At 43.9% G+C, this 15618-nt stretch overlaps 2 protein-coding genes across 2 annotated transcripts in view; one reads left to right on the top strand and one right to left on the bottom strand.

Annotated features, from left to right (window-relative positions):
• The window catches only part of THADA (THADA armadillo repeat containing), a 324132-nt gene that overhangs the window by 220545 nt on the left and 87969 nt on the right, over window positions 1–15618 (top strand). The window contains exon 29 of the mRNA XM_052647551.1: window positions 1347–1462. Within this exon, the coding sequence (XP_052503511.1) occupies window positions 1347–1462 (116 nt within the window). The remainder of the gene's footprint in view (window positions 1–1346; window positions 1463–15618) is intronic.
• Window positions 4399–5228, bottom strand: LOC128055152 (40S ribosomal protein S6). Its single transcript, XM_052647552.1, has one exon. It carries the CDS (start codon window positions 5191–5193, stop codon window positions 4444–4446), a length of 750 nt encoding a protein of 249 aa, XP_052503512.1. The 5' UTR covers window positions 5194–5228; the 3' UTR covers window positions 4399–4443.

The raw sequence follows: 15618 nt of genomic DNA, 5'->3' as shown, positions 1-15618 counted from the left end.
GGATACAACAGAGAGAGAAAACACTCTGATTATTAAAATAGGCTTTCCAAGTTCTTAATGTGTTTATCTGTGCTTGCTTTGCTCCACCCTCCGCCTCCCCTTGATAAAGGAGCTGAAGGATTTCTCTGATATGTCTTTTCCCTTGATACTAGCTAAGGTCAGTGGATCTCGTTTATGCCCTCATCCACTTTTGTTCTCTGCTGCAGGTTAGTACTTCTCACCGAGGCTTTGTTAGTGTCATCACTGAATGAACCCAAGGCACACATATGGACACAAACCAGTACACACACACATGGCCTGTGCCATGGCCTTGCTGGAACTGTGGCCTTCGTTCTGAATATAGGCAGCTAGAGAGAGACAACAGGATTTGTCTTGCTCTGCTCAATTCTAATGTATAATGTCATGGAAGAGTAAGAAAGCAGGGTTCTGCACTGCTGCCTCAGCTCCTGACATCTTAGAAAAGATCTGAAAAATCTCAGTAGTTTACAAACATCACTATCCAGTATTTGCAAAGGCAGGCGTCATTACAGCCTGCTTCTTCAGCCAAGCCCATTCTGATAAGCCCCAAACCAGATTAGACTCACAGACAGTTGATTTTTTTTCCTGTGTAGTCAGATTTTGACTTTAAAAAATACTGTTTGAGGGCCTTCCCTGGTGGCTCAGGAGATAAGAACCTGCCTGCCAGTGCAGGAGACATGGGTTCAATCCCAGATCTAGGAGGATCCGTGGAGCAACCAAGCCTGTGTGCCACAGCTGTTGAGCCTGTGCTCTAGATGCAGGGAGCGCTGAGCCCAGGTACCCTAAAGCCTCTGCTCTGCAACAAGAGAAGCCACCGCAATGGGAAGCCCGTGCACTGGAACTAGAGAGGAGCCCCCACCCTCTGCAACTAGAGAAAAAGCCTGTGCAGGTAGCGAAGACCTAGCACAACCAAAAATAAATAAATGCAGAAATAATTTTTTAAAGTACTTTTATTTTTTTCATGAGACTGCTAAGATAAAGATGTTTGTATTTCTTTGCTAAAATAAATTTTTAGACTGTTTATAAGTAATAAACTCTTGCATCTAATGACTGGCCACAGAATAGCCATCTTTTTCTAAACTGGGTAAGGAACCCAGAGCACAGGTACAGATGAAAGACATAAGGTTTTTGCCACTTGCTGCGTCCTTCCAAAATCAACATGCTTTTCCTGCAAAGAGGCCAGAGCCACATTCTGCAGGTGCCTGTTTCCTTTGAGGGGAATATTTTGAGGAAACCTAAGAGGGAAGAACTGGACATTTAGGAAAAATATATTTTCACAGCAGGATATTGCTTTTTCTCTCTCTCTCTTTTTTTTTTGTTTGGTTTAGGTTTTTCATTTGTTACAAGCCTTCTCAGACTCCAAATACAGAATGAATACATACTTTCAGCAGGAACTGGCTGACGTCGCTGTTTGTACCAAAGCCAAGCTCTGGCTGGCCAAGAGGTATGTTAAAGCCCCACATGAGCACGGAGTTATCGGGGGTTAGGAATACACTGGAGAAATGCTGTTCCTGGTTGTGGGAGTTTTAAAAGTCACTGGCATGAGTTTTCTAAACTTGCTGGAGTTATATATCTTTTTCAAACTTTGGGTTGTGGTAAAGAAAGAAAAATATTTTCTTGACAATTTTTCTAAAACTGCTGGGTGACGGGGCGGGCATGTACTATGGCTTTTTATCTGTCCACCAGTTTGGTTTTTTTGAATCTGCTATGTGCTCAGTCCTGTGTTAGATAACCTAGCAATGAAAGGCAGTAATTGACTGAATCATGTGGTGCAGACTACCGGACACCATGGCAACTCAGAGATGAGAGACTGGTGTAAGACTTAAGCAGGCACAGAGGGGCCCAGAGGGGCTGAATAAGAAAAAGATACAAATTGCCATTTTAGGTATGTAGTGGAGGAGCTTGAATAAGCCAGGCAAAGGAGGCTAGATACATTTTTTTTTTCATTCTTGCCATCATTAGTTTATTCTGAAACTTAAAGCATTTTCTGTGTGAAAGATGGAGTAAGAAGAATTTCTCAACTTTCTCGAATATACAGGAAGGCCTCTGTGTAACACAGTGTTCAATATCTGTGTCTCAGAACCTGACATTGGTTGGACAGTGTTATTGCGAGAATTTGCCACCCCCGTGTGCATCCTCTGTGATTCCAGGAGAAAGGAGTCCAGCAGAGGCCCACAGCCTACCACATTCCACGCTGTAGTATGTTGCCTTTGATTAATGATTAGTATCTTGGTTGTCTAACATAGCAGCCTCTTTTTTATTCTTCAGAAAATGTGCTTTTCTTCACTTTCCTTGGGCTCCCCACCTTATGTGGTGAGGCAAACAATGGCTAATGTGAGACCCACAAATCAGTGGAATTCAGCAAAGTCTCATTGAGCGTAGACTACACGATAACCTCTGTGTTAGGAGCTGTAGTGATGCAAAGATATAGGAGGAACTAGCCTTGGCTTCAAAGTGCCCCATCCAGGAAGTAAGAAAGATGTGTAAATAAATTATTTTCATTGAATATGGAAAGTGTGGTAACAGAAGTATATAGTAGGTACAGGAGTAGCCTAGGGGGTGGTGGGCAGGATGCCTTCAAGAGTTAAGAATTTTGCCAAGTGGTCATGACAGATGAGGGGTATTCCAAGCTCAGGGAATGTCATAGGCAAAGACATAGCAATGTGGAATGCCTTGATAAGTGTGGAGAACTACACAGAAGTTAGCTCTTCTGAAACCTAAAGTATAAGGGATGTGGCAGAAAATGGGACTGAGGAAATGCATGGAAGCCACACAGTGAAGGGTCCTAAAGGAGACCTTTAGGTGAAAGGGACCCAGGGACTTCCCTGGCAGTCCAGTGGCTAAGACTCCACACTCCCAATGCACGGGACCCAGGTTCTATCCCTGGCCAGGGGACTAGATCCCACATGCCACAGTGGAGGTCAGAGACCCCGAGTGCGACAACTAAGACCCAGTGCAGCCAAATACATTTAAAAAGGAAAGAAAGAAAGGGATCTAATGAAGGATTTCTCAATGAGTGGAGATGTGAGGCTCTATGTTTTCTAAGCAACTATAGCTTTGACCAGGATTATTGATGGGAAATTCTCTAGTAACTGAAATGCCAATAAAGGGAGCCTCTCATTTTTAGTCCAATTTTTGTTTCCTCTCCAAAAACTGCTCCCTTAAGCCTAGTATCATTTGCCTCTGTGTGGCTTTTAGAGAAGGTCCCAAGATACCTTTTCTGAGAGAACAGGAATTATGATCATATTCATATTCTCCTCTGTTTATCAATTAGTGGGCCTGGTCCTCTTAGCTGTTATTCCTGGGAATCAGGAAGTCAGGGACATCATCTTATTGAAACCTCAGCTTCCAGCAAGGACTGCCCCAAGACAAAATCTGAATCTCCTATTCTTCAAGTTCTGTACGGAAGGACATTCTGCCCCCCTTAGTTTGCTGCCCCTTGATGAATCTCATAGAAATTCATCATCTTTATGATGTCTGATACTTGCTTTAATACAGCTTGAGGGAGGAGAGGATTAAGAAGAGCAGACACACTTTGAGAATTGTTAAAGTCTGGTCGTGGGTCTATGTGGCCTCATCATTTTATTCTCTCCACTTTTGTATATTCTTTAAGACTTCTATAATAAAAAGTTGAAGACAGAAAAAAAAAAAAAAGAAATTCATCATCTTCTGGCTTCCTGAGTCAGTTCCTTCTTGGAAGGAGGAGATGGAGTAACAGGCCAGCCATCTGAAAGGACCTTCATGTTGCACAGTGCCTGAAGATGGATGACAAAGCTGCCACCAGCCTCCTCTTCAGCTAGAAAAATCCTCTCGGCCTTCCCTGTGGTTCCGATTGCAGTTTCCTAGTCTAGTCTTTTCATTATCCTTCTCCCTCCCCTTCTCTGATTTTCCTCCATGATTTTCCAGCCTAGAAAACAAAGGCATGAATCACTGAAATTCGCTGGGTTTCCAGCTTCCTTGCCCAGAGTCTAGGAAAGCCACTTTTATGTTTCCAGTACAGTCAACTCGTTATTATCCAAGTGTGAACTTTACACTCTGTGGGTGGTCTGTAACACCAGCCTTCCTCTTACTCCACAGCACACTTTTACCATATTAATCAGGATGTATTCAGAGCCTAGAATAGAGTTTGAGAGGAAAACACATGGCCAGAACACAATATATCCCAAACCCGTGTGTGAGTTTTTCTGGATTATCCATGTCACTGGCAGGATAACTTTGAATTTCCTAAATAGGAAAGTATAGAATCAGGTATAAATGATGAAGGCTCAGCCTGCCACATGCCTGCCCTGTCCTTGAGGTCCTCCGAGAGTGTTGTCCTAAGAGCTGTTGGTCTGCACTGGGAGTTCCATTCTTTTTTTTTTTTTTTTTTTATTTTTTTTTTTTTTTTGGTGTCTGGTCTGCTTTATTTGTCACTCTCAGAACACCTCATTTTTGACTGGACTCAGACTTCGAAGTAGAAGCTCTCAGGGAGGACAGCCTCCGTCTCTTGGCGATCTGCTCCTGCCGTTTTTCTTTGGCCTCCTTCATTCTCTTGGCCAAAAGTTTAGCATATTCTGCAGCCTCTTCTTTATTTTTCTTAGTACGCTGTTTCTTCAGAGCAATACGCCGGCGTTTGTGTTGCAGAACTCGGGGAGTCACGAGACGCTGAATCTTGGGTGCTTTAGTCCTAGGTTTCTTACCGTCTTTGTTTAGGGGCTTTCGCACAACATATTGGCGGACATCATCTTCTTTAGAGAGATTGAACAGTTTGCGGATTCTGCTAGCTCTTTTGGGACCCAGGCGACGAGGCACTGTAGTATCAGTGAGTCCAGGAATATCCTTCTCCCCTTTCTTCACGATGACCAAATTGAGAACACTCAGATTGGCATCCACAATGCAACCCCGCACAGATTTGCGCTTTCTCTCTCCAGTCCTCCTTGGTCTGTAACAGGAATGCCCCTTACTCAGAAGCAAGCGAACTCGGCCATGGGTCAAGACACCCTGCTTCATGGGGAAACCCTGCTTGTCGTTCCCGCCACTGATTCGGACCACATAACCCTTCCATTCTTCACCCAGAGCGTCAGCAGCAACTTCTGTGGCCATACGCTTCTCGTAGAAGGTACGAAGTTTTCGTTCATCGTCCACTTCAATGAGCTTCTGGCAGCCAGTGGCCGGGAAAGAGATGTTCAGCTTCATTCTGAAGCGGCCGACAGCCTCCGAGGCGCCACGAAAAAGAGCGGGAGTTCCATTCTTAGTTGAGCCACTTCTGGGTCCGGGTGGGCCCTTCTTAAAGCCAACCCCTGACTTATATTCTCATATGCTTTTCCCCGAAATGTGTTATAATACAAAGTATTCCAAATTTCACTGCTGAAGAGGCCCTTTTATGTCCCCAGCAATTTACGAAAGAGGAATAGTAAATGTTCCTTTGTGCCTGCTAAGGATTTTCTGTTTCTTTTGAGTTTAGCTTGAAACATTGCTGTTATTGCAAAGAAAAAAGAAAGTCGGTTCAAATTTTAGCACCAACAGCTTTTTCCTTCTTCAGTTTATTTGATCATTTAGCTTGAGTTTATTCAGTCTAATAGATACTAAAACATTAGTGAGGAGGTCATTTATTTATTCCCCAAAAGGAGGCTTAAAAAAAAGTTCATTGGAGCCATTGGATGATCAGTTCCATTTTTTAACATTTTGACCCCAAAATCGAGGATACATAAAGACTTTTGTCATGTATTTGTGTTTTGACTTTGCAAGATTAATAGAGATTTATATGAGGTGATTAAGCAACAGCCTTGGATTTGTTGGGGAATTTTTGGTGATGAATGGCCAACTGGCAGCATGGCCGGAGTAGAGGACTGGGCTTCTGCTCTTACAGTCCGCTTTTCATTCCAAGATGTCAAAGCCTTAATGGAAATCAGCTCGTTAATCCTTCGAGTCCCTTCCTTCCCCTTTCCCGGCCATCCCTCTCTCCTCAGTCCAGTTTACTATCTCTCTCCTGGTGCAAAGACAGTTTACCAACTACTGGAAGAAAACTAAGCTGACCCAGGCCACAAACCAAGTGGGAACAGGGGTCAGCTGCCGGCCTGGCGAGGCTGGCTGTGAGGACTTTGAAGAGGAAGTCAGCACAGCCCCACTCGCAGCCCTGTCTGCTGCCCCTGCTCTGTGCAGATTCCAGCCCTGCCGTCCCAGCTGGACCACAGGTCCTGCCTGGATGGGAAGGACTTTTAAAAAGCCCTGTTAGGTAAGAGTAAGAGGAGAAAAGATTTACTTACTTTGATTGAAAGTTGGAATTACTGTTATTTGGGGCTTTAAATTTTTTCAGAAATTAGCCTGGTTATCTATCATCTTTGGTTATAAAAGGAAAAACCTGTGTGTGTGTGTATGTGTGTGTGTGTGTGTGTGTGTGTGTGTGTCCGTGCGCACACGCGCATGCCCTTTGAATAAATGTGGTAAACTAAATGGGCTATCAGACTCCATGCGATGGATGATGTGATGCCTGAGAAGAAAAATGTGTCCTACTAAACGTCTTTCACTTTTTTTCTTGACTATCAGTGTGGTTTGTGCTTATCGTAGAAGATTAGGGAAGAAAATACAAGTCTACTCTCACCAACATCCAGTGGAACCCACTTATTGGTTAACAGTTTTATATACATAGTTACTTCATCTTTCTTCCTGTGTTTTTTTAATGTAGTTGAAATTAAGCTGTATGTATGTAAGTTATCACTTTTTTCATTTAACAGTATATGAATGCATTTGTTGAAGAGTCTTCTTTTTTTTTTTCTTTTTTTTGGATGGGCCTTTTTTTTTTAATTTCTGGCTGCCCTGGGTCTTTGTTGCTTTCTCTGTTGTGGTGAGCAGGGTCTGCTATTTGTGGTGAGAAGGCTTGTGTGTGTGTGTGTGTATGATGTGAAAACTCTTTATGGTATAGCTGCTATGGAAAATAGTAGGAGGTTTCCTCAAAAAACTAAAAATAGAATTACCATATGATCTAGCAATTATACTTCTGGGTATAGACCCAAATGAATTGAAAGCAGAGTCATGAAGAGATATTTGTAAGTGTTATAGTTGTATTGTTCACAATAGGCAAGAAGTAGAAATAACCCAAGTGTCCATTGATAGATGAATGGATAAACAAATATGTTATGTATGAATAAGAGAACTTTAGGCTTAAAAATGAAGAAAATTCTAACACACAGTACCACATGGATGAACCTTGAGCACGTTATGCAAAATGAAATAAACCCATCACAGAAAGACAAATACTATAGGATTCCACTTATGTGAGGTTCCTGGAGTAGTCAAATTCAGAGAGACAAAGTAGAATGGTGGTTGCCAGAGGCTGGCAGGAAAGCGAAAGTTAGGGTTCTACTCAGAGCATTTTCGTTTTACAGGATGAAAAAGAGTTCTGGAGATTGCTGGTACAACCATGTACGTGTGCTTAACACTCCCAAACTGTTCACTTAAAATGGTTAAGATGGTAAATTTTATTTTGTGTTTATTTTATCACAATTTTTAAAAATTTTAATGACAAATATTTAAAATCTCTTTTCTATCCTATCATTCCTCTAAGGTTATCGTCCAGACTTATAATAATTATTTTCTTGCTTTTCTGTCCTGTTTTTACTGTCTACACATCACTAAAAGTAAAATGCTTTTTTGCCTATTTTTGTATTAAGAAAAAAATCTTTGAAAACGTCGTTTGTTAAAGATAACATATTTTGGTCACCTGAAAAATCAGTCATTAAGTTGACCTTACCATTGTTCCATTATTGGCCATTCAGTTTGTTGCCCATTCATTCAACAAATATTTATTAAGCCCTGCTGTATGCCAGGCTGTATTAAACATAGAAACTACTTATTAAAGCCCCTACTTTAGTATGGAGAAGGCAGCAAAACAGACTTGTCAAATAGAATTGTAGACCTAGAACTTTAGAACCGGAAGGAATCATAAAGTTATTGTAGTTCTCTCCCATCCCCATGCATGTGGGAAAGTGCAACCCAGAGAAATGAGGGATTTGCCTGTGTTCAAACAGCTGCCCAGGCTGTAACAACTACCTGGCAACAGCTAATGTTTTTGGAGGGCTTAACTCCCTGCTCCTTGTCAGGCTCTTTCTACTGGACCACATTGCCTCTATCTATCCAGTGTTTTTAAGTCAGGGCTTTGAATGGTGGTAACTGAACATTTTCGATAACGGTGCTTCTCAGATCTTAATGTACACATGAATCACCCTGTGGGGCCTTTAGAATGAAGAGTCTCCTTCAGTAGGCCTGGGGTGGAGCCAGAGATTCTGCTTTTCTGACAAGCTCCAAGGTGATTCCGATGCTGCTTTCTGAGACAGTGCTCATTTGAGGGTCAAGGGTCAGAGAGTCAGCCATTGTAGATCACCCCGCCCTTTGAAATACTCTCTCCTTCACTCCCTCATTCTCAGGGCTTGTGTCTGGAGCTTGGAGCCATAGAAGAGGGTGAGGCTACTGAAGGGATCAGCACAGAATTCTTTTGCCATGTGTCTGGTGTGACCTGCAGCAAGGGGACCACATGGCCTCTATGGGGAGTCCACAGTCTCTTGTCCGGGTAGCCATCCCAGGAGACTTAGTGCCTAGGGTAGGATCCAGGCTTCATTGGCATGCAGTGAATATTCATCACTTTGAAAAATAATAATAGTCTGATACTCTTGAGAAATAATAGTCTGATTCCCTTGTGGCTTAGTTGGTAAAGAATCCACCTGCAATGTGGAAGACCTGGGTTCGATCCCTTGGGTTGGGAGGATCCCCCGGCGAAGGGAAAGGCTACCCACCCCAGTATTCTGGCCCGGAGAAGTCCATGGGGTCACAAAGAGTCAGACACGACTGAGCAACTTTCACTTCACTGGTGAGAAAAACAGGCTCTCAGGAATACAAAAACAGGTCCCAAGGTTACTAGGAAAGCGACCTTGGGAAATAAATTTTTGAATAATCAGTGCTGATGAAGGGAAGAGATGATGGAAGGAGTTTATGTTTGTTGAAGACCTCCTCTTTGGCCTAGATCCAATGATTTGTTTCCCCAAGTTAATTCTTACTTGCAGAAAGTGTTAGCTGTTTGACCCGTTCACTTCCCCTGTACAACTTCCCGTCAGTGCTCCTGATACCACCCAGTCCCTCCTTCATATCTTTTGCATTTCCCTAGACTGCCTTTCGTATCCACTCACTTAGCCATACTCTCATTTGCTCTCCGCATTTTCTCTCCTTCTTACTGGCCCCCTCTAAGCTAAGATGGTATGCTCATGGAAGGCCTGGGATCTAAATACATAAGAAAATTATGCTTATAGAGACAAAGCTAAGGCTGGCTTTTGTGTGGCAAGCCCAGTTCTGCCCCAGGGGGGTCTGTGGCCAGCTGCAGAAGTCCTGGTTTAGAGTTCTGTTTTGCTTTACAGCTGAAGACAGCAGTTATTTTCTAACCACCAGATTTATTCACACAAGAGACTATACTTCCCAGGCAGAAATCCTGGGATTTAGGTCAGATTCCATTGTCCCAGTGTCCCTTAGCCCTACCCCTGTCCCTTGCATCTTCTGGACCAGCCCCCTCCCTAAAGAAAAGGTCCTTCTTTCACAACTCCTGCAAGGGGCCTTAGCCCTTCACCACAGCTGCAGGTTGCATTTCACTTCCATGCTGCTGAAATGAATCCAGTGGAGATGGGTTGTTAAAATATTCAGATGATCATGTGGCATTCTAAGGCTGTCATTTGTGGTCCCTGCCAAAACTGTAAGGGAAGCAAGTCTTAACAGGGATGGTTACTTACATAGCAAGTTTCCAGGCATTACTGGGGGTTGGGTTTGCTTCGGGTTTGTTTCTTCTATACTCTTTTTTTTTTTCTCAAAATAAAGGTTTTCCCAGTACTCCCCCACCCCCTCCCCCTTTTAATTGCTTTTCTTTCAACCCCCAGATTTTACCAGGGAGGGAGAATCTCATCAGGACCCCCCTTTAATCCCCCAGCTCAGCCTATTCAAAGTCTCTCTGAGCCTCGTGCATACTTGAATGATGAGAGAAATGAAGCTGGTATATTTTAGACCCAAGCTTGTTGACATTTGTTCACTTCCCTTTCAGACTTCTCAGGAATGTTCAAGGTCATGATATCTTGGGATGAGATCCTGTTTGTAGTTTTAAAAACAGAGAGAAACATTAAGTTAGCACATCTCAACCCAAAGCAGTGGGCAGCCTTTTCTGAGACACAAAACCTTTTCTTCATTAGATATTCCTTTTAAAATTACATCAAGTTTTAAAGGAATAAGCTGTTTAAGAAGTGAAGCTTGAGACTACATGAGGTATTTCTTGTTGACAGGCTGAGCTTATGGAAACTAGTCAGGTAAAAGCACTCAGAAGTGATCAATATATTAAACTGAGACTTTGAACAAGTTGCCCGAGATCAAAGCTTCCTCCTTACTGCAGCAAGAAATAAAAATAGTTTGTTTATGCAACTGCACATCAAGAATTCAATCCCCAACTTTCTGTGTTTTAAATATAGAAATCTGCAAACCTAGCCTGGAGGTGGTAATTCATTTGATAAAGGGCTCAGAAAGATCTGTCTTGCTCCACTTGTAGCTGTTGGCTTCTTGGGGTATTGCTGTTGGAAGATTTAGGCAGTGTTGTCATTGCCCAGCTTGCAGGGGATGCAGGCTTTAAATGGCCTCAACACATTTTCATAGTATTATGTAAAACTGTAATATAATGGGTTATTTTTTTTTTTCCTTAGCATGTGACATGTTTCATCCTTTGGGTAAATCAACACCTTGGTTACCTTCATTGAGCCATTACCAGTGAATCCAAGGCAATTCAGACGGCACAGTGGAGAATGTAGAGATGAGTAATATTGTCCCTATTTCAAAAACCAAGTGAATAAGATGGGTCTGGATTTAATTAACTGTAAACATGTAAGAATTTGGTAAATGCTGGAATGAGGTCAAAGTGTATTATAGAAGCCAGCTAGTTGGGGGTGGGATGTCAAGGACATCTTTGAGGAGAAGGGAGAAGTCTTTAAAGGCTTGCTGCTGCTGCCAAGTCGCTTCAGTCGTGTCCGACTCTGTGCGACCCCATAGACGGCAGCCCACCAGGCTCCCTCATCCCTGGGATTTTCCAGGCAAAAACACTGGAGTGGGTTGCCATCTCCTTTTCTAATGCATGAAAGTGAAAAGTGAAAGTGAAGTCGCTCAGTCGTGTCTGACTCTTAGCAACCCCATGGACTGCAGCCTACCAGGCTCCTCCACCCATGGGATTTTCCAGGCAAGAGTACTGGAGTGGAGTGCCATTAATTGTTAGGTAAGGTTAATTCTCACAGATTGGTGAATGAGTGAAGTTACACTGATATAGAGCTGATGATGTTAAATAACCTGTGAAGGTCTCATTGTCCGCGTACAAAGAAAGGAATTTTAGTAGTGCTCAGCATTGTGGGGACCATTTTTTACACGTGTGCATACTCAGCCACTCAGTTGTGTCTGACTCTTTGCAACTCCATGGACTGTATCTCATCCAGGCTCCTCTGTCCATGGGATTATCCTGGCAAAAATACTGGAGTAGGTTGCCATTTCCTCTTCCAGGGGATCTTCCTGACTCAGGGATCGAACCCGAGTCTCCTGCAGCTCCTGCACTGGCAGGTGGATTCTTTACCACTGAGCCACCTGAGAAGCAGAGACCACTTTAGATATATATAATTAAGCCTCTATTGTCAAGGTTTAGTTATGATCCAGTCTAGTTGAAAAGAGCTTATCCATGTGAAAAAAACCAAGAGTGACATTCATATAGAATTCTTAATTCCATAGTGTGTATATTAAGTATAAGAATTCAGAAAAGAATGTGGATTGGGAAGGTTTCCTAGGGGAGTTAGGTAATTGAGCTGGGTTTTAATGGGCGTGATTTGGAAACACCGTAAGTGGTGAGAAAAGAGCATATCAAGATGGTGGACGGCATGGTCAGGGACACACTAGTGAAGAAAGTGTTTGCATTTAGGCCAGTGGGGGTGTAAAACTGAAGAAGACATGGTGTGTTTGGAGAGCTGTACAAGATTTGATAAGAGACCAGTTGTGGCAGGCCTTAAATGTCAGCCAGAGGAATTTGAATCTGATCCAAGAGGGAAGAGGAAGTCAGTAAGCACAGACTAGTAAATAGGCTGCTGTCTCCATGCTGATGAGACACACTGAGGAGCGTGTTACATCTTTCCAGCCTCTCTCAGTGACTGAAAAACTCTCCAGCCCCTGCTGGAGGTTCACAGAAGCTCCCTAGTAGCAACCCACCAGCTCTGTCTGGTACTTGGAAACTCCTTTGCATGCCTGGGCAGTTAGTGATGGGAACAGAGATACTGCCCATGTGCATTTGAGACTTCATGGGTATTGTCTGCTCAACATTGCTAAGAGGACCATAGAACCGCAGAGTTTATAACAGGAAAGGGAATGTAGAGATCATCTAATCCAGTGGAATCCTTTCTTCAAACAGAAGCTTAAGTGGAAGTTCAAGATGTTCGAGGTAATAGAGATGGCAAATATGGTGCAAATGTGGGCCTGGAGGCCCACCCACATGGCTTCCCAACCATTGGAGCCCCCAAAGGGACTACAAAGAGCACCCAGACTCCCTATTTCAAAAAAGTGAAAAAAGTGAGTGTTCATTGCTCAGCCATGTCCTATTTTTATCACCCCATGGACTGTAGCCCACCAGGCTCCTCTGTCCATGGGATTCTCCAGGCAAGAATACTTGAGTAGGTAGCCATTTCCTTCTCCAGGGGATCTTCCTGACCCAGGGACTGAACCTGGGTCTCCTGCATTGGAGGCAGATTCTTGACTGTCTGAGCCACCAGGAAAGCCCCCTTATTATTTCAAAACAGGAATCTCATCCAAACCAGTATCTGTAGACAGGAAAATAGACACAAGGGACAGGTGGCTTCTTCCTACTTGACAGATACGTCTGGCTGCAAAGATAGCCCAAATTTGGGATTTCAAGAGCAAATCGGTTTTCTGCCTCTTGGTCCTCTTGCTTCCTTTGCTGCAGCTGGATCATCCTCGTAGGAAACACTGCCACCCCCAGCCTCTGGGCTGCCCAAGGCCTTCTCTCAGGAGCTGCCCTCCTTGGTCAGGACCCCATCACTAGACCTTCTTGCCAGTACAACTCAGCTTCTCTAGATCCCCTTTCCCCAGAAATCCACTCTCAGCTGACTCACTGCTGCTTGATATGACCCACATATCATGCTTACATGTTACTAAGCACTAGTATGTAAATAATTCTTCTGAGTCTATAGCTGTTTTTCACTGTTGATCTTCTGGAGACATTGCTTTTAACTGAAGTCAGTAACTTGAGGGCAGGCTTTCCGGCAACACGCAGACCTAGCAGGCACGCTCCCTGAGGCCTCACTTGGCTTCCTACTTCTCTGTCCTCATATTGAGCCGACTTAGCGCTGGTGCCTTTGTCCTAATTGGCTGGGCTTTGGGCTGACCCTCCGAAGGCTTGTGGGGCCTTATGTGAATAAGTCGAGGGAGTGGGTTTGAGAGAGACCCTCCGAAGCCTCACTCTCCTCCTCACTGCCAGTGATGCCCAGGCTTCCTCAGCGATTGGACTGGCCTGTGGGTCTCTGGAAATAGCTTCCTCTCATAATCAGGAACTTATTCCTGCTTGAGCCAGAAGGGACCCTTACTAGCCCGAAGGCCCTGTGTTCCTGGGTACCCACAGGGGGTCACTTTGAGAGGCCCTGGGTGAGTGGAAAAGATTCTAGCTGTGAGCACGCCTCCCTGAGGTTGAGGCGGGGCAGGATATACTCGCTGGTAGCATGTCTGTGTTCTGGCCCCCTGCTCAGCTGCTAACCAGAGATGGGTGGCCTCTAACTTCCTTGGGCCTCTTTTGTTTTGTTTTGTTTTAACATTTATTTACTTATTTGGCTGCACAGGGGTCTTAGTTGTGGCATGTGGAATCTAGTTCCCTGACCAGGGATTGAACCTCTGGCCCCCTGCATTGGAAGCACAGAGTCTTAACCGCAGGACCACCAGGGAAGTCCCGGGTGTCAGTTTTTTATCTGTTAAGTTGGAAGATCCAAAATGGGAGGTAGGTGAAGGTGGAAAAGGACATAGTGAGTAATGGGTATGCAAGTACAAAAGAGCTAAGCAAATAGGGAATATTTATTGTCAGATAATGAAGTCTTTATCAGTCTTGTTGGCCATGTTGAAAACAGGCCTTTCTGGTGGCCGGCACAGAAACAGCTGTGCTTCAAACCTCATTCTTCTCCAGCCTGGCCACCAGGACACGCCACCAGAGCATGTGGCTGCAAAGCAACATGCTCTAATTGTTCGGCCCAGCCTCTCCCCTTTCATCTCACTGTGTTTGGGACACACAGATACAAGTTGTCTAGAAAACCTTGATTCTATTCTTGGTTTCTGCCCTGATCTTGGACAGGTCACTTGAGCTATGTGAGCTACTTTGTTGATTTATAAAAATGGGAATAACAATGCCTATTTTTTCTCCTCTCAAGACTCTTTTAAAGATAAAATGTTTTTTGAAGATAAAACTTTTAATAAAATGCAGTTGATATTATTTTTGTGGCCAGGGCTAATTTCCAAGTGTGTGCTTCGCCAAGATTTCATGAACAGACTTTGGACTATACTGTTAGAAATCCTCACCTGTGATCTACATTCAGACTTCTCTTGCAGCTACTAGAAGTTTTCATTCACCTCACTTATATATTCTATTTTTTAAAAAAATAATCTAGGGAGAAAGTCAAGTTTGAAAGGAAAGGGGACTTCTATTAGCATTTTATGTAATAACTGAAGCTATATATCCTCCAAGCCCCAAACTGTACAATAAAAGTTTTCTTGGACACTGCCTTTCTCCCATAATCCCTAGCACATTGCTTATTAAGTTATTAACCAGCAATTTCTCTGGCAGCATATTAAACTTTACTTTTAAACAAGTCACAGAGGGGGGGAAACATGCATCTCTCATAAAAGGAATAAAAAACATACACCCTTTAAAATGGTTTCTTCAGGCTTTGAACAAATCCCAACCCCCACACAAGGTCTCTTTTTCCTCATTCTCTCCACATAACTTGAGTGTTAGTACATTAATGAGAAAAAGATGCCTAATAGAAAGATGGAAAAATATGAGGGCCTCTGGGAGGGGTGGGTGGCTCCCTGGGGGTCCTCTGAAAAGGCAGGTGAGCCTTCCTGGAGGGAAATACAAAGCCTTGGCATTGAGCTTGTGGGCTTCCTCTCATATAGCAGCACTCCTCTGGGAAGCAGAGGCGGCTGTGACTTTGACCTTGACCTAAGCAGAGCCCCAGGGCCTTATGCAGACTGCCTGGGCCTTTGCCAAGTGCCTACCCAGAACCTTGGTAGAGTAGTTGAGGCCCTCTTTTCACAGATTCCATCTCCCCAGGGGCAAAGGAGGGTTTCCCTGTTGGCTCAGCTGGTAAAGAATCCACCTGCAATGAGAGAGACCTGGGTTCAATCCCTGGGTTGGGAAGATTCCCTGGAGGAGAGCATGTCAGCCCACTCCAGTATTCTGGCCTGGAGAATTCCATGGACTGTATAGTCCACGGGGCTGCAAAGAGTCGGACACGAGGCAGCCTTTCCAGGGTCAGCCCCTGTGCCCTAGAGCATATGGCTTGGACATATGGTCCCTTT

This window comes from Budorcas taxicolor, chromosome 11 (genome assembly GCF_023091745.1).
Source record: "Budorcas taxicolor isolate Tak-1 chromosome 11, Takin1.1, whole genome shotgun sequence".
NCBI classification, from domain to species: Eukaryota; Metazoa; Chordata; class Mammalia; order Artiodactyla; family Bovidae; genus Budorcas; species Budorcas taxicolor.
This window is presented reverse-complemented; position numbering and strand designations above follow the sequence as displayed.